This window comes from Plasmodium coatneyi, chromosome 4, assembly GCF_001680005.1.
Source record: "Plasmodium coatneyi strain Hackeri chromosome 4, complete sequence".
Classification (NCBI taxonomy): Eukaryota; Apicomplexa; class Aconoidasida; order Haemosporida; family Plasmodiidae; genus Plasmodium; species Plasmodium coatneyi.
In genome coordinates this window covers 1207143-1226628 of record NC_033559.1, presented here as the reverse complement: position 1 = coordinate 1226628, position 19486 = coordinate 1207143, and the positions used below count along the sequence as shown (strand labels likewise).

Below are 19486 nucleotides of genomic sequence, written 5' to 3'. Positions count from 1 at the left end.
TGTGTAAACGATTTAACCAAAATAGGGTACCCATTCTTACGTAAAGGCAAAGTACTTTGCGAAAAAAAAGTCTTAACGCAGATTTGACCTAACCAGAACAAGATGAAGTATAGTTTCCTCTTATTGCTCGCTTTATGTAAGAAAAATAGAAAAAAATAAAAAAAGAAGAAAAAGAAACGATATCCAAGGGAGACATGCACCTCATGGGGGTCACCCCATTTTAGGAATTAAAAGTGTTTCACTTCTTTCCCCCAGAGGTAGCTCCCCCATTGTATGTGAATTCCGTTTGACCCCTTTGCGCAGGCGCCGCTTACGGCAACCATGTAGCGATATGCACAACTACGGAGACATCGTCAGATGGAGGATCCAATGTTTCGCAACCTGGTCCCAGTGGCTCTGGGACGGGAGCAGAAAATCCGGGATCGCCTCAGGCAGGGTCGCACTCCGTATCATCTGAAAGTGAACAAGGTGTTGGTGAATCCACGAATTTGCCATCGGCTGTATCCGAGGCGCAGAGTTCTGCAGAACCAAATTCTCCACAAGAGGGGCAAGCAGCAAATCAAGATGGGAATGGAACTGATAGCGAGGACTCCTCCGCATCCACTGCCCAGGGAGGTGTTTCTCCCGCTCCCCCAGGAAGTCCGAGTGGACAGGCTGGAGCGACTCAACTTCAAGCCATCCCCAAGAAAGCCGAGGTGAAGTCTGCACTGTTGAAGAACTTCACGGGGGTGAAGGTGACGGGTCCTTGCGACACAGAGGTAGGACTGTACCTCATTCCTTACATCTACATTTCTGTGAAGGTCGCAGCAGACACCATAGAACTGTCCACCAAGTTCCCCAACTCGGACAACATTATAGTAGCATTTACTGACGGAGGAAAAACGATGGTTAACAAGTGTGAAGGGGACTTTCAAAAGACGTTTAAGTTTATAGCGTACCTGGAGGACAACATACTGACCCTCAAGTGGATCGTCTATCCGCAGGGTACCAACGAAAGTAAGTTCAGCAGGGATTAGGAAATGGGGTAATCCATATGAGGATTACCAAAAAAAAAAAAAAAAAATAATAATAGCAAGCACAATAGCGGCAAGAGTAGAGACGACATCGTTGGCGGCTAAACGGTTTAAGACTCACCCTTCTGTTCAACATCGCGAACGTGTTGAATGGTCCATTTATTCAGCAGCAATATGGACACACAGCACATACATGCATGCTCAAAACCTCCACAATACCCTCCTCTCCCGCAGATAATAAAGTAGCTGACGTGAGGAAATACAAATTGCCGAACCTGGAGAGACCTATAACCTCGATCCAAGTCCATTCACTCATGCTCCAAGGAGACAGCGTTATTTATACGAGCAAAGATTATTCAATAAAGAACGACATTCCAAGTGAGTTGCGTGAAAGAGGTTCAACAAGTGCGTTCCGACCTGGACGTACTGATCGTACAACGGTGAAGTGTCATCACATTGGGATGCATCTTTTTTCACTTTAAAAATTGCTCATAAATGATATCGTTACGGAGAGTGCAGACTGAGAGAAAAAACTGATTAACTATTTGATCCTTCATTTTCCCTACCTTTTCTTTTTCTTAGAAACGTGCCAGCAAGTTCTCAGTGCCTGCTTCCTGAGTGGCAACACGGATATAGAAAATTGCTACACGTGCAATTTGCTAATAAATAAGGAAGACACAAACGATAAATGTTTCGATTACGTGTCGGCAGATTTTAAGAACGAATTTCAGGAGGTTAAGGCGAAGGGGCAGGACGATGAGGAGTCGAACGAATACAAACTTGCACAGGCCATCGATGCGGTACTGAGTGGAATTTACAAAACACACATAAATGGAAACAAGGAACTAATCACATCGGAAGAATTACATGCAAATGTAATGGAACAGATAAGTAACTATTGCCATGTATTAAAAGAAGTGGACACCAGTGGTACTCTGGAAGTGCACCAAATGGGTAACGAAATAGAAGTCTTCAACAACCTAGTCAATTTTCTACAAAAACACGGAGAGGAAAAATACTCAACGCTGGAATGGAAGTTACAGAACCCAGCCCTCTGCCTAAAAAATGTAAACGACTGGCTGGTGAATAAGAAAGGACTAGTTTTACCTCTTTTGCCAAATGGTGGTAGCCATATCTACTTGGGCGACAATAACCACGTGCAAGATGAACAAAAATGTTGTCCCTCAACGTACCAGGAAGGGGATGACGGAATTATCGATTTGTCCGTCGTGCATAAGAACGCACACGCTCCATCCACTCCGTTCACCAATCATATGTTTTGTAATTATGACTACTGTGATAGGACCAAGGATACCAGCAGTTGCCTTGCAAAAATTGAAACCCAAGACCAAGGGGACTGTGCCACATCATGGCTCTTTGCATCGAAAATCCATTTAGAAACGATCAAATGCATGAAGGGATACGAACATGTGCCTAGTTCTGCGTTGTATGTGGCGAACTGTTCCAATAATGAAACGCCCACGGATAAATGTCATGCGCCATCCAACCCGTTGGAATTTTTGCACACTTTGGAGGAAACGAAATTTTTACCAACGGAGTCGAACCTTCCCTATTCGTATAAAGCGGTAAATAATGTTTGCCCTCAACCTAAGACTCATTGGCAAAACTTATGGGAAAATGTGACACTACTAGCCCCGCAATATCAACCCAATGCAGTGAGCACCAAAGGGTACACCGCATACCAAAGTGCAAATTTTAACGGAAACATGGATGCGTTTATTAAGTTGGTAAAGTCTGAAATAATGAACAAAGGATCGGTCATCGCTTATGTGAAGGCTACGGGAGCATTAAGTTATGACCTCAATGGTAAAAAGGTGCAAAGTTTGTGTGGAAGTGAAGAAACGCCAGATCTTGCTGTTAACATTATTGGGTATGGTAATTACATAAATGGGGAAGGAGTGAAAAAATCCTATTGGTTGTTGCAAAACAGTTGGGGAAAATATTGGGGAGATGGTGGCCACTTTAAAGTAGACATGCATGGACCAGAGCATTGTCAACATAACTTTATTCATACGGCGGCTGTATTCAACCTAGACGTGCCCCACTTCCAGTCTCCGGCGAAGGACACACAATTGTACAGCTACCACTTGAAGAGCTCCCCCGATTTTTACAAGAATCTGTATTATAATGCATTGGGTGGGGAATGTGGTAGCGCGCCGTGTCAAGCTGTTCACGGGCAGGACACCCCTAAGCCGGTAGTAGAGGTGGGAGTAGAATATTTAGAATCGGCAGCTGAAGGAGAGCAAAATATATCACAAGTGTCTCCGGTAGGAAGCGCAGTTTCGGATACACAAGTACAAGTAACACAACAACAACAGCAACAACTACAACAACATCCGCCACCACCACCACCAGAAGAAGAGCATCAAAATGGAGTGGAACATCAAGCAGGGGGACCGGAAGTACAGACAGTACCAGGGGGGGAAAACCCCAATGCAGGAATGGAAATCGAGAAAATCGTCCAAATTATTCACGTTCTGAAACACATTAAGCAGACCAAAATGGTGACGAGAGTAGTCACGTATGAAGGTCTGTACGACTTGGGAGACCCCTCCTGTTCAAGAACCGAAGCATCATCTGTAGAGAAGCTGGACGAATGCATAAAATTTTGCAATGAAAATTATTTCAGGTGCAAATTGACGGTTTCACCAGGGTATTGTTTAACCAAGCTGCGAAATGCGAACGACTGCAATTTCTGTTTCGTGTGAAGCAGTACCCATTTGCTCGATGCACATACATGTGCTGATGCGTCGGTGAATGCATGAGAGTGTGCAAATGTTAATGCGCCTGGTTTTCACACCACCCGTTGTGTATCCATAAGGGGGTGACTTCCTTTGTGTTATCAGAAGGGCACATTTTCATGAACTTTTTCTTCAATGCCACGTGAGGCATTTTTCATAAAAGTTAAAATTTTTTTTTTTTTTTTTTTTTTTTTTATTTCACTTTTTTTTGCGTAAAAACTTTAGCGTTGTGTTTTACACTGCTTCGAACGTAGAATCATTCTGAGTTGAACGCCAAGGGTTGTGCGCCATAATGCGCAAGTGTATTAAACATATGAATGTGTTCATGTGAATGGCGCTTAGGCGCTGTGGCCATGCCGCTTTAAAAGGTATTCTCCGTATATGCATGTGAACACTTTTCACGCATTTCCTCCTCATACTGAAGAGGGGGCATCATTTTGGAGGTGACCTTTTTTCGTGATATGTGTTTCTGGTGAAATCCTTTTCTTACTTAAAGCTTGTACCAAGTGAACAAGCCTGAAGGTGAATATACGCACATGCGGTGATATACGAGGAAGAGTTCACTATTTGCACTGCTTGTTCGATTCGTAAAGAGGTGGTTGACTGTTCCTTGCGCGTGTGCCTACCAACCTGGAAGGAGAAGAAAATCGGGAAAGGTAAACGCGCAATGTGCAATGCATGATGAGCAGTATGAATTGAACCGTTTCCCTCAGCACCGTTAACAAGTTGGTATATTTTCTTAATGCACCTTTCGTGGGGTTGCCACGCAGGACGGAAAAAGAGGAAAAAAAAAAAAAAAAAATATTGCACGAAAGGGGGGGTAACACAAATGATAATAACGCAAGTGACAACCACCCGGATGACGAGTCATAATCGCATTCATCACAACCGCAGCATTCGCTCTGCCATCTTTCTTCCCTCATTTCCTTTAACCAAAGAAATAAAGAGAAACAAGTGTGCAACAGAAATAGTCAAGCCAGATTTGCAATTCACTTTTCTCTTCCCTGTCCCACCCCTGGATACCACTAGGACAAAATGAAGGCTCACCTTTCCTTAATCCTAATTTTATGTGAGAGGGAAAAATGCCAAAAAAAAGTGGCGAAAAGAAAATCGCCAAGTGGACAATTTAAGCCTGCATGCACTCCTCCACTCTGAAGGGTGTGAGAAGTGCACATGAGTGTTCTCGTCACTTCGACGAATAACTGCTCGGAGGGTTAAAAGAGTGTCCTCAGCTGAGCGTACTTCTTTTCCAGGTTTGTGCTAATTCGTGTAAATGAATTTTACGCAGGTGCCGTGTGCTGGGATTGTGCAATGCGATGCACGAGTACCGATGGAAATGAAGGACAAGGTGCAGAAGAACAAGTAAATGCGGACTTAGGTATGGATACAGGTGATAACTCGGTAAAGGGCCAACCGGTAGTCCCACAAAATGGAGCACTTCCAGCAGAAAATTCCCAAGGCGTACAAGGAGGCCCTGTCGACACTTCTAGCCAAAATCCGAATCAAAATGAAGAAGTAGAAAAAGTCGAAGCAGGAATGGTAGAGGCCCCCTCCGAAGGTGCCAAACAGGAGATCCAGGTAAAGTCGTCGCTCCTGAAGGGCTACAAAGGGGTGAAGGTGACAGGGACATGTGGAGCAAGTTTCCTCGTTTTCTTCGCCCCGTATCTGTTCATCGATGTGGACACGGACAGTAGTAACATTTACTTGGGAACTGACTTGATCGACCTAGAAGTCACAGAACAAATGGGTAAAGAAGGAGACGAAAAAAATAAATGCAAAGACGGAAAGACATTCAAATTTGTTGCGTTCATTGGAGATGACCACTTGACTATTAAGTGGAAGGTGTACGACTCGGCAGATCAGAAGCCAACCCAAAGTAAGTGAAAAAGGACAAAGGGGCCTAGTAGGAGTGGACGAGGTGGAAGGAGGCCCCCTGTCGAATGAAAACAAATTGGCACCGAAACATCATTTTAATTTGGTGCATAAAGTTCCCACCCTCTCGTTTTAGCCCACTTCCAAAGTTTCATTTCTGTACCCTTCCCATTGTCCACTTAATTCTGTCTTTTTTTTTTTTACTCCTTTCAGATGATAAAGCGGAAATGAGGAAGTACGTAATGAAAAACCTGAGTGGAGAATTCACCTCCGTGCAAGTACACAACGTAGTCCAGCAAAATGGCTCCAACGTGTTTGAAAGCAAAAACTATGCCCTAAGTAACGACATGCCTGGTGAGTCACACGAAGATGAAATAAGGAAAGAAAAATAAACCCCCTCCAACACACACACACACACTCATCAAATATAACGTTCCTGTGTGGTTCACAAGTCATCCCCTTTCTAACAATGCAATTTTTTTTTTTTTTTTTTTTTTTTCTAGAAAAATGCGATGCAATAGCTGCCAACTGCTTCCTCAGTGGAAGCGTGTATATAGAGAAGTGTTACAGATGCACCCTGAAAATGGAAAACGCAAATTCTTCGGATGTTTGCTACAATTACCTTCCCAAGGTGGAGAAACCAACAAAGGAAGGCGCCCAGATATACGACTACTACGTGAAGAACTCCCCCGACTTGGAGGGCAACATCCACCATAAAAACGTCGACGGTCAGATGAATGGCTCGGCAAATAACGGAGCGGGAGTGGTGCAGGGACAGGAAACTGCGGAGAAGGAAGTGGCGGATGCTGTCAAGGAACCTGCTCCTTTAGACAATACAGGGGCCACAGAAGGAAAGGTAGATGAGCCAGAATCTACACATGTCCCACCATTACCGGAACAAGAGGAAGTAGCCGGAGTAACAGACGTGGATACGACAGAAGGTGATCAGCCAGAACAAGTGGAACTACCAGAACAACCGGAACAACAGGGCCCAGCTGGACCAGAGGGCCAGCCTAGCACGTCACCCGAAGCAGCCGTGTTAGGCACCCAACTGTCACATGTCCTAAAGTACATTAAAAAGAATAAGGTCAAAATGAATTTGATCACTTACAAAAATCCTGAGGTTATCAGCACAGGACACGACTGCTCGAGATCCTACTCCATCAATCCAGACAAGTACGAAGAGTGCGTGAAGATATGCGAAGCCAACTGGAGCAAATGTGAAAATGATGCAGTGCCGGGATTCTGTTTATACGAGCATGCAAAAGAAAATGATTGTTTCTTCTGTTATGTGTAAATGTCGGAATGGATAAAACGAGTCAGGCATAGCTTTTTTTTTTTTTTTTTTTTTCCCAACTTGATCGAAATGGTGATAATGGAGTGAGCCTTTCATCCGGAGAGTGAACGTTTAAGGCGGTCCTCTGCAACGCTCATCTGGGCGTATAATCATCATCTTTAAGGCAGTTCTAAGAGAACCCCCCCCTTTGCGTGTATCAATTACACATTGCACATGCGTTTTTTTTTTCCTATACAATTTTGCGGCCACGAGAAGTAGAGCGTTAACGGGGAAAGGAAGCGGCCAAGTGGCATTCATTGTGTAATTTCTTTTCCGTTCATTCCTTTTTTTTTTTTTTTTTTTTTTTTTTCTTTTTCCCAGTTAGCTCAAATTGTCCCTCCCTCTAAAATACACAATTGTGCAATAGATCGACCCGCATGCGGGCGGGGGGAGAAAAAACAGGCGCGTGAAAACACGTACCCCTCCCCTGGGGTGTATTCCCATACTACCCTTAAGGATGGTTGTTTTCTCTTGGGCTTCCCATTTTTTCCTGCCTCCCTCTCGTGCACGTTCGAACAATGCTCTAGATTTACGCCAACGAATCGATGCGCGCGTGGCTAGCAGTGTATACCATGCTTAGGTGCGTCAACACTAGTACACCTAAAAGGGTGAATTAATGGGCATACGTATATGTAAAAATCACCTTCGGCATGAAGAACGTTAGTATGCATGAACAAAGTTATGTTTGAGCGTTCAATGAACTGATAGGAAGAGATTCGCATACACACTAATGAAAGCCACTCTCCTAGGTAATGTTAAAGCACCATCTAAAAAAAAAAAAAATTTTTTTTTTCTCTCTTCGTGTCGATCGTTGAAAGAAACGTTTTTCTTCAGAATGGTGACTTTATTAGAATAGATAAAAGGAGAAAATAACGGAAAAAAAAAGTCACTAGCATAATCATTAGCACAATCACCATCACAAGCGCTAGCACAGGCAATAGCAAAACTGCGCAGAATAAGGTTTGCCTCTTTGGATTGGCACAGGGAAGTAAAGAAAAAGCAGTAGGGAAATGGAATACTCTACGGAAAGAAAAAATAAAAATAAAATAAATAAATAAAAAATAATAAAGTAATAAAATAGCAGTAGTAAACGAATTCGCAGGAAGCCTGGAGGAACAGAGAAGGCTGAACTAAAAAAAAGGGCCTCATAAAAAAGGCCACACAAAAGAGGTTTAAAACAAATACTATACCACACCTAAGCAACTTGGCAGTAGAGCAAAATGATAAAGCGACCCGTGGCGCTTATTCTCCTTATAGGTACTTGAGGAGGGGAGGGGGAAAAATAGTCCCCAAAACTATAGCATACACATGCTGGTTGGATGTTACTGCATGTTGGTACATGTAGTTCGACATTATCCAAAGATGTGTGCCGAGAAAATTTCTCCAATATAAAAGTTCCATGTGTGGGAAGTGCATACCATGTGTCACGTAACCGTACACAGAGAGGTGTATTCGTGAATGAAGCCTATGTGTGGCGAAGCAGCCCCTTTTGGCTAGCCAACATGAAACCCCCTTTTTTCCCTACCCTACCTTCACCTTATTTTTCTTTTCGCCCTTATTCATGCAGCCTTTTTGACTAGTACAAATGTCACCATATGCGAAACGAATAAAGTAGACAATGTAACCCAGGGGGGTAACAAAGGAACAAGTGGAGGGAAGAGTAACGGCTCCCCTCCTTCGAAAAATAGTCCCCCAAGTGATGGATCCAAAAAGAATGAGACACCTTTTCCAACCAAAACTATATCGTTTAGTATGCCCCCCAATTTAGATGGCGGGGAGTCGAAGAATGAGAATGCGAGCAGTACAGAAAAAAAGGGAGCGCCAACAGATGGATCTCCCCCATCGAGCACTAACGCTACTGGAGGAAGCAGCACCTCCAGTGGAAAAGAAGCAGAGAACAAAGTCATTCCACCACAGAAATCTGAACAGACGAAACCATTCGCTACTGAAGTAACAGGCCAAGGTCACCAAACAGCTTTAGAAATTTTCGGAGGAAATACAACCAATTCGAATGGCCCCCTTGATGGCCCAATGCAAGTAGAATCAGCCTTATTAAAAAACTACAAGGGGGTAAAAGTTACAGGTCCATGCGGGTCCTATTTTCGAGTGTATCTAGTACCGCACATACTAATCTATGCCTTAACAAAGAACTCTATTATTCAGATAGAGTCCCTCTTCGATGATAACACCAGGATAGACTTTGAATACGCCGATGATATCGTGAATAAGTGCGAGGAGGGGAAGAACTTCAAGCTCATTGTCTACTTGAAGGAAAATATCTTGACGCTTAAATGGAATGTGTTTCCATCTACGGAGGAGGATCACTCGGGTAACATATGCGGGGAAGTGGTGCCAAGGTGCATCACTGGTGGTGTGTTCGAATCGCATCATTGGTGGTGTGTTTGAATCGCATCAGTGGTGGTGTGTTTGAATCGCATCGGGGGATGTATTTTCCAAGCACTTCCCCCCAATGGGGCACAAATTGAACGCGCTCCGAATGCTCCTTTTTAACATTGCTCGTTTTCGTATCGTGTTCCACCTGTGTACCTCTTGCGTTCTTCATACAGTCGATCTTTATTTATACGTGACCCCCTTTGCAGATGTCACCACCAAGGCGGACGTGCGAAGGTTCAAGATCCCGCAGCTGGAGAGGCCGTTCACCTCGATACAGGTGTACACGGCGGATGTGAAGGCGGGGGTTATCGAGAGTAAAAACTACGCCCTTGGTGCGGACATTCCGGGTAAGTTCCCCCTACGAAGGGAGGTGCCCTCATGAAGTACGCACTGTCGTTCTGCCCTCTCACACCGTGTATGCACACCGCGTATTCACATTTTGTATATGCACTTCCCCCCCCTGGTAGACAAGTGCAACTCCATCGCGACGGACTGCTTCCTAAACGGAAACATAAACATCGACAAGTGCTACCAGTGCTCGTTGCTGGTTCAGAACAGCGACCAGACCTCTGACGAGTGCTTCAACTACGTATCGAAGGACTTGCAAGACCAGCACAACAACGCAAAGGTCAAAGGGCAGGACGATGTAAATCCGAAGGAGTACGAACTGACAGAGTCCATAGATATTATTCTAAAAAACATCTACAAAGTTGACAAGATTAAAAAAAAAAAAGTGCTGATCGGTATGGATGACCTGGACGATGTGTTAAAAGTAGAACTCCTAAACTATTGCAAACTGCTAAAAGAAATGGACGTCAAAGGCACTTTAGAAAATTGCGAATTAGGAGATGAGATCGACATATTTAACAACGTGATTAGACTACTCAGTATGCACCCTAAGGAGAATATTATCACGTTGCAGGATAAGCTACGCAGCACGGCTATATGTTTGAAAAATGTAGATGAATGGGTTGAAAAGAAAAGAGGATTAGTGCTTCCGGAGGGGGAGGAAAGCTCTTCGCATGAGGGAAACCCTACCAAAGTGGACAAGGAGGACGACGACAACGAGGAAGAAGGACATGTAAAGGAAAGTGAACTGCTCAATCAGGATATGTATAGAAAGGATGAAGACGGCACCATCGATTTGGTCAAAGCGGGAAAGGAGTTAAAGTTAAGATCGCCTTATTTTAAAAGTAGCAAGTACTGCAATTATGAATACTGCGATAGGTGGAAGGATAAGACGAGTTGCATTTCAAACATCGAAGTGGAGGAACAAGGAAACTGTGGTCTCTGCTGGGTGTTCGCATCGAAGTTACACCTAGAAACGATTAGATGCATGAGGGGTTATGGCCACTTCCGTAGCTCAGCATTGTACGTTGCAAACTGTTCGAGAAGGAACCCAAAAGATATCTGTGCAGTGGGATCCAACCCGATAGAGTTCCTCCAAATTGTGCGGGACATAGGATTTTTACCACTCGAATCGGATCACCCTTATTTGCACACAAAAGCCGGGAATGAATGTCCTAAAATTAAGGATAATTGGATCAACCTATGGGGAAATAGCAAGCTACTTTCTCACAAAATGTATGGACACTTCATGGTGTATAAAGGATTAATTTCCTACCAAAGCCGACACTTTAAGGATAACATGCATATATTCATAGACCTGGTAAAACGGGAGGTGCAAAATAAAGGATCCGTGATTATTTACATAAAAACAAAGGACGTAATTGGATACGATTTTAACGGTAAAGGGGTACACAACATGTGTGGTGATAAAGTACCTGACCATGGAGCTAATATTGTTGGGTATGGAAATTACATCAATGTGGATGGTGAGAAGAGGTCCTACTGGTTAATCAGAAACAGTTGGGGCTACTACTGGGGCAATGAAGGAACGTTCAAAGTGGATATGCTTGGACCAAAGGGATGCAAATATAATTTTATTCACACGGCTGTCGTTTTTAAGGTGAACTTGGGTGCTATTGATATCCCGAATAAGGACGTGGACCTGAACCATACCTACTTCCCCAAACACAACTCGGACTTTTTTCACAGTCTCTACTTTAACAACTACGATGATGAGGCGGCTAACCAGAAAAAGATCATCCCAAAGTACCGAAACAAGGACTACAGTGGTAGTGCCTACAAGTGGAAGAAGGTCGCGAAAAGGTGGCAAATTGCAGGCCAAGATGGAGACGACCACACAGGAGGTGCCTCTTCGGGAGAAGCTTCTGGCAAGAATTCCAATGTACCTCCCAAAAGTGCCAAGCCGACTGCATCCGCAGAGAAAAAAATCCAAATACTACACGTTCTGAAACACATTGATAAGGCCAAAATTATGCGAGGATTGGTAAAGTATGAAAATATAAGCGAGACGCAAAATGACCACAGCTGTGCTAGGGCGCATTCCAAGAACCCAGACAAAATGGAAGAATGCAAACTCTTTTGTGAGGAAAACTGGAACAGCTGCAAGAACCACTACTCTCCTGGGTATTGTCTAACCAAATTGTACAATGGCAGCAACTGCTACTTCTGCTACGTGTGAGGTGGGGACGCAGAAACTCAGCTCCAAATTGTAAACTCGCCCCTTCTTCGCGGCTTTCCATTTTCCGACTTTTTTTCTTTTTTTTGTAAACATAAGTGTATGCTTAATTAGCGTTCCTTTGAAAGGATACTTGTAATTTTTTCTTTTTATCGCACTTTAAAATAATTTCCTCCTTTCATGATGTTTTATTTTAACAACCATAGAGACAACGTAGTTATGTGCACACTTACGTGCTAGTAAGCGTGAATATTGATTTCACCCTTTTTGATCGTATGCCCGTGCATTGGGCTTACTCCCCGGGTGGCGTTTAGCCAAACGCACACATTGTTGCTCCTCTCTGCTTCAGCGGGGGGAGTATGAAGTCCCTTGTGGTGAAACAGAAAATGAGTTCATTTTTTATATCCTTCCAGGGGGTCCATGTAGATGAGTCACCTAATGTGCCGCTTCCCCTGCAAAGGGGAGAGAGCACTCATCGGAAAAGTCAAACAAAAATACAGAGCCCCAATTGGGAGTGAACTCCCTCAATAGTGTGCAGATGTGCTCGTCACACATTGCAAGGGAGGTGAAAACGTCGGTAGGGGTGGCATGCCTCTCTATTCTGGTGAAGAGGACATCCTCGATCGGACCTGCTTTAATGCTCTAAACTATTTTCCCCATAGGGGACGGAGGCGACCAAGTAGCATTTTTCTTGCCTAATTGGGGCGTCACCGCGGGGTATTGAACCGTGAGAGTGTTAGTGCACGGGAAAAAAAAAAAAAAAAAAAAAAAAAAGTTACAGAGCGTTTCTTTTGGCGAACCGAACTTGAACAGGCAACAATACACACGACAGAAAAAAAAAAAAAATAATAATGGCAGCCAAGCATGAATAGCAAAATTGAAACATTACTACTCTCATATTGCAATTGGACCAGAACAAACAAGCCAAGAGGCCAACACACACCAGTTATGATTCGTACAAGTCAAACCAAGTGTGTAACTGGAGAATCAAGCCGTGCATGCATTTTTGTGTATGTGAAGTCTCAACGAATCTAGTTTGAAGGCAGTACGACGAAATGGTTTCTCGCCTTTGCTTCCTTTTAATAATATGTAATGGGAAAAAAAAAAAGGAATTAAACAATTTCACAAAATGAGATGAGGGATGTCTTGATCACCATGAGCGTGTGACCCTCCGCTGCGGCGTTGCGGACGCCACACTGGGCGCTCAAATGGCTGCCTTGTAAAATTGCCCTTACAGACATACGCACATATGCACATACACTCATATATACATATATATATATATATATTTTTTTTTTTTTTTTGGATTATTTCCTCGCAGGTGTGGCCCTAGGCACGCACGTAACTCGTTGTACAGGGGATGGGTCAGCTGTTCCCGGTGGGGGTGATAAACCCCACACAGTGAATCCCTCCCAAGGAGGAAGTCCAGACGCAAAATCCAATGACATCGAGTCTGAATCTGAAGGGGCAGCATCTATGGAGGTCGCGGATGCTTCGAAGGAAGACGTACAGATAACATCAGCCCTGTTGAAAAATTATAATGGAATAAAAATTACGGGTTCGTGTAAGGCCCACTTTAGAGTGTTTCTGTTGCCACATCTATGGATTTATGCGGCAGCGCCTGAGAACAAAATTCAGCTGAGGCCGAACTTTGGACCGATAACCTCAATAGACCTAGGGAACCTGATCAACGACTGCAAAAAGGGAACCAACAACAAGTTCAAGTTCGTCGTGCATACGAGCGATGATATTTTGACGCTCAAGTGGAAGGTGACTGGCGAAGGGGCAGCTCCAGGTAAAGGTGCAAAAAAAAAAAAAAAAAAAAAAAAAAAAAAAAGGGAAGCAGCCAAGCGGATAAAGCGGAGGATGATTCACTTCCATATTTTTTTTTTTAAACACATGGTGCACTGATCGAGGAAGTGATCACCCTGTTGTTGCTCCAGACTTCCTCCCTCATCTTGCGTGTCCGCTTTTCTCTCCGTATAGACAACAAAGAGGATGTGAAGAAATACAAACTGCCTCCCCTGGAGAGGCCGTTCACTTCCGTGCAGGTGCATTCGGCCAACGCCAAGTCGAAGATAATTGAGAGCAAATTTTACGACATCGACAGCAGCATGCCAGGTGAGTCTGCCAACAAGTAGGGGTGGGGGGGATATGATCCTCCGTTATTACAACGAACGAACAACCATGCATGCATTCCATCGTTCTATGCATTCATTGATCCTATTAAAAACTACCCCCACTTATTTATTCCCCGCAGCCCAATGTGACCTCATAGCTAGGAACTGCTTCCTCACCGGCAGCCTGGACATCGAACACTGCTACCACTGCACCCTGTTGGAGAAGAAGATGACCGAAGGGAACGAGTGCTTCAACTACGTCTCGACGGAAGCAAAGGAGATGATCAAAAAAGACACGCCAATTAAAGCTCAAGAGGAGGATGCCAACTCTGCAGAGCACAAACTGATCGAATCGATAGATGTAATATTGAAGGCAATGTACAAGTCGGATAAGGATTATGAAAAGAAGGAACTCATCACCCTGGAGGAGGTCGACGCGAAGTTGAAGAAGGAGCTAGCCAACTATTGTTCACTACTCAAACAGGTGGACACAAGTGGGACCCTTAAAAATCACCAATTAGCAAACGAAGAAGAAACGTATAGAAATTTAACCAGACTGCTACAAATGCATAAAGGAGAAAATGTGATTACACTTCAGGACAAATTAAGAAACGCAGCAATATGTATGAAGGATATAGACAAATGGATTGTCTATAAGAGAGGGTTAACGCTACCTGAGGGTGTCCCCTACAGTGAAGACAACACGAAGGAGTACCTACCGGAGGAACTCCTCACAGAAATAGAAAAGGAAAAAAGTGTCTATGATGATGACGTATTTGATAAGGATACAAATGGAGTCATAGATTTGAATAAGGTTCCTAGCGAAATGAAATTCAAATCCCCCTATTTTAAAAAGAGTAAATATTGTAACAATGAATATTGTGACAGGTGGAAGGATAAGACGAGTTGCATTTCAAACATCGAAGTGGAGGAACAGGGGGATTGTGGACTGTGTTGGATATTCGCATCGAAGTTACACTTAGAAACGATTAGATGCATGAGGGGCTATGGGCACTTCCGCAGTTCCGCTTTGTTCGTGGCGAATTGCTCTAAGAGAGATCCAGAAGAAAGATGCAGCGTGGGTTCTAATCCAACCGAATTCCTTGAAATTGTCAAAGACACAGGATTTTTACCCCTCGAATCGGATCTCCCGTACAGCTACAAACACGCGGGGAAATCCTGCCCCAAAAACAGAAACAAATGGACCAACCTATGGGGAGATACCAAGTTGTTGTATCATGTTAGATCAAATGTGTTCTATAAAACACTTGGATACGTATCCTACGAAAGCAAGCTCTTTCACACAAATATGGATCTCTTCATTGATATCCTCAAGAAGGAAATTCAAAACAAAGGCTCCGTCATCATCTATATAAAAACAGAGAACACCATCGACTACGACTTTAATGGAAGAATTGTGCACAGCTTATGTGGACACAATGACGCAGACCATGCCGCTAACATAATTGGGTACGGTAATTACATCAATGTGGATGGTGAGAAGAGGTCCTACTGGTTAATTAGAAACAGTTGGGGCTACTACTGGGGTGATGAAGGCAACTTTAAAGTAGACATGCACGGTCCAGCTCATTGTCAACACAACTTCATCCACACGGCAGTTGTGTTTAAAATAGATTTGGGCATCGTGGAAGTCCCAAAGAAGAAGAAGAGAGATCAGTCCCTTTATAATTATTTTGTGAAATACGTCCCGAACTTTTTGTACAACCTTTTCTTTGTCTGTTTCGACGCACGTGCTTATATTGACGATGATGATAACGTGCTTGGTGAGAAGGGTAAGGAGGGAGCATCAGGGGGGGAGAATGCTGTAGTCGACGGTCAGGCTGCAGTGGCCGGACAGACGGAAAATCCCTCATCGGTGGCCAACAAGGCAGGAATTATATCCCCGGTAGGATCACAAATGAGTACAGTTACCTCCCTCACCCCCGTGGACAACTCGGGAGAGAAAAAAATTCCCGTCATGCACATTTTAAAATATGTGAAGGAGAACAAAATGACGAAAGCTTCCGTGAAGTACAACAGTTTGAGCGAAATAGAAGGCTCGCACAGCTGCTCAAGGACTTATGCTTTGGACGAGGAGGGACACGCGGAGTGCATCCAATTCTGCCTCAAGAACTGGACCTCATGCAAGGGGCACTACAACCCTGGTTACTGCTTAACTAAGATGTACACGGGGAATAACTGCATTTTTTGCAGCGTCTAGAGAGGTTCAAAAGGAACTGCGTGTTTGCAGTTGTCTGGAGAGGGCGCTACTACTGGGTCCTTGGGAACATAGGGGGGGTTGGTAACCTTCCCAAGCGGAGGCGCGTGTACGCAGTTGGCTCTTTCGCGTAGCTCCATTTTGATTTTAATTTTCGGCTAATGTGGCTACGTGGGGGCCTAACGCTTTTTTCCTTTTTTTTTAACATCCCCATTTGGGTAAATATACCAACGAGGAGCCACTCCAGTGTGTACATCGCCGCAGCATGCATTACACATGTTGGAAGTTTTTTTTTTTTTTTTTTTTTCCCCCAATTGGGAGGACTACGAAATGAAGAGTTGTCAAATTGTGAACACAGCTGTGTTGCTTTTTTTTTTTTTTTTTTTTACCAAATTGGGAGATGTTCAGATGGGGAAGGGTTTACCCCGCGTGGGTATTTACAAGTGTAAACAGGCATGGACGCGGTTATGTGAGTATCCCCATGCGTATATCCCCCTCTGGGTTTATCTTAGCATCTAACTTGTGTGCACATCTGGAATAGACACGTGCCGTCCCGTTATTTGTGCGTATAAATGGGTGGTGAAGTGGGGTATCAAATGAACACTGCGGGGGGGATCCTCAATGGAAGGCTTACATATCAAGCAAAGGTTAACGTGTAGATCCTCCTGCTTGGAAATTTATTTATTAATTTTATTTGATTATTTTTTTTTTCAAGTGGGAAAGGCCCAATCAGCAGAATTAATCTTATGAGTGTTTGTCTTATCTTGACGTTGAAGACATTCCCACTTTTGAATTTTGCGGATGCCCATTTCTGCAAAATTAAAATGGTAATGTTGAACAGGCTTTGAAATTATTTTCCTCAACGAGGCAGGAACTTGCAAGGAAGGATGTTTCTTCCGTGTGTTCTGACGTAATTGTGAGCTGCATGCAGTTGGGAAAAAAAAAAAAAAAAAAAAAAAAATTGTCTGAAAATGGCTAAAAATGGCTAAAATGGCTGTAAAAAAAAGGCTCAGAAATGGTCCACGTGGTTCATCGAATCGAACGCGTTGCAAGCATGCATGGCTTCACCCAAGTGAAAATTCTGGACCAACCGTTAACCCATGAGGATGATTCATTTTCACACCAAGACAGTTATTTCCAATAATGGCCTGATATTATATACATAAGAAATAGAAAAAAAAAAAAAAAAAACTTGTTGCTTGAGGCGAATTCTTCATCACATGAACTTTGTGTGTAACACATGTTCCAGTGTCTATATCATGTTAACTGGAGTACCAACCTTCTGATTCTGTTGGTTGCACGCGCACAATTGATAGGGGAGCTTCCTTCACATTCATCTTCACCTTTTCACACATGTGCTGGCAACGCTGCAGTATTGTGTAACACATGTCCCCCTTTTTAATGTTGGCACGGCGGAAAACACACATCTCAGTGCCGATTGCACATGCGTGTAGGAGTGCCCATGTGTACGTGTCTGTCTTGTGTGATTCACTTCCTGCAACGAGGGCCTCCTTGAAGGAAGCACGCACAGGGAGCATCCTCACGGTTGTAAAGAAAAAGCACGCTAGTCTTTTGAGTTGGTTGCATTAGCTGTGTGATTAAGTTCACTTGCATTGATTTAATTCGCTGCGTCCATTACGTCATTTGTTGTGTTGGTTAAGTCTGTTTTATTCGCTACGTCCATTACGTCATTTGTGTTCATATTAAGTTTGTTTTATTCGTTGCATCTGATCTATCGTTTTTATTTCTTCCCTTTTTAAAACTTACTTCTTTGCAACTTAGTAACATCTTTACCACTTGTCTTACTCTGACTGATGCTCGCGTGACCCTCGCCAGTTAGGACAAAGAACCACCACCGCATCAGAACAAAAGTGCGAAAGGACAAGTCTGATCACTACATAAAAAAAAACTTTATACCTGTTCTTCACTCCTATCTACGATGAAGATAAGTCAGATTGCGCAGTACGTCGTGTTCGCCCTGGTTGCCCATTTGGTGAAGCGAGGTACAGTCGTCACTACACCCTGCAGATGTTTTTACGTCCTCCACTACGCCTTGCCGTTCACCACGCAGACTTGCACACCTCAAACTGTAAACTGCGAACCGAAAACATGTTACCCCTGCTTGTCTCACCAACGCAGTCAAGTCCAACATTCTAGTCAACTGCTTCGGTACGCTGCATTGCAAAATATGCCACATAGCCATACGGAATTGCTTCTTATCAGGGACTAGTAACTTAACAAAGTGTATCGAATGCGAGGAAAGGTACTACAACATTCAGCCTTGCACTCACCATACAGGTTCGCCAGAGGAATAATCTTCTCGATAGAAAAAATCTGCACTGGAGTATCGATACACACTAGTGTAACCTCCTCCCCCGTGAGCATACCATCGTGCAGATTGACACCCCTCTTTTGGACCGCCCCCAAATTCACATGCACCTTTTTTCGCCTTACCCCTTTTAGAAAATTTCCTGCAGACCTCCAGGGATAAGGGAGCCTTCGTTGAGATGAAGGACCATGTAAGGAATCAGTGCTACAAAGAGGGAAAAAATTACCATAGAAATAATTGGATTGAAAACGATCATTCTTAGACCAAACATGGACACACCGCAGGGCGCAAATAAATTCATGCGTGTGGCTTCACACTGTTATTCCTTCCCCTCCTATAGGACTACCTAACGGAGGAGAAAGTGGACGATCTCATTTCTGAGATTGTAAAGTTATCACTCGAGAGGCAGAAAAAGGCAGTGCCGGCTACAGAACAGGCGAATGAAGACTTCCGTAAAAAAATCATGCAGCTCTGTTTATACTCCAACTTTAGCGACCATTACGAAAATGCAAAAAAGCACACCCAGGCAGACGCCGAAGAGGTGGAAAAACACATCATCAGAATTGTTAACATGTACATAAAGGAGAATAACAACATGGAACATATTACGAACTCACTGAAGAACCCAGCTTTGTGTCTGAAAGATCCAGCAGAGTGGACCAAGGACAGGGCCGGCTACAAGGACAACAATGTGCCTTCCGTGGGTATCATACCCGAGCGGAAGCTGTTCAAGCCATACGAAGTGAAGTCACTGATGAGCTCCCTTTACAGTTACTCATCCAACTGCAATCGGCAGTTCTGTGATAGGTTCTCGGACCCCAATGAGTGTGAGAATAGCATCCGGGTTCTTAACCAGGGCACATGGTAAGTCGCGCGTACAGACACACTATACGCCAA

The 19486-nt window shown here is 43.7% G+C and overlaps 1 protein-coding gene across 1 annotated transcript in view; it reads left to right on the top strand.

The window, feature by feature from the left end:
• PCOAH_00008610 (Putative papain-like cysteine prorease) overlaps positions 1-19486 on the top strand; it is a gene marked incomplete at both ends in the record, with an annotated part of 42121 nt that overhangs the window by 21104 nt on the left and 1531 nt on the right. The window contains 22 exons of the mRNA XM_020057670.1: positions 97-136; positions 304-996; positions 1248-1391; positions 1596-3663; positions 4272-4297; positions 5064-5651; positions 5861-6001; positions 6151-6924; positions 8551-9312; positions 9584-9724; positions 9845-11921; positions 12129-12135; positions 12383-12499; positions 12837-12897; positions 13244-13717; positions 13909-14043; positions 14183-16226; positions 16976-17087; positions 18206-18263; positions 18400-18558; positions 18724-18779; positions 18930-19453. Coding sequence (XP_019913208.1) covers positions 97-136; positions 304-996; positions 1248-1391; positions 1596-3663; positions 4272-4297; positions 5064-5651; positions 5861-6001; positions 6151-6924; positions 8551-9312; positions 9584-9724; positions 9845-11921; positions 12129-12135; positions 12383-12499; positions 12837-12897; positions 13244-13717; positions 13909-14043; positions 14183-16226; positions 16976-17087; positions 18206-18263; positions 18400-18558; positions 18724-18779; positions 18930-19453 — 11201 coding nt within the window. The remainder of the gene's footprint in view (positions 1-96; positions 137-303; positions 997-1247; positions 1392-1595; positions 3664-4271; positions 4298-5063; positions 5652-5860; positions 6002-6150; positions 6925-8550; positions 9313-9583; positions 9725-9844; positions 11922-12128; positions 12136-12382; positions 12500-12836; positions 12898-13243; positions 13718-13908; positions 14044-14182; positions 16227-16975; positions 17088-18205; positions 18264-18399; positions 18559-18723; positions 18780-18929; positions 19454-19486) is intronic.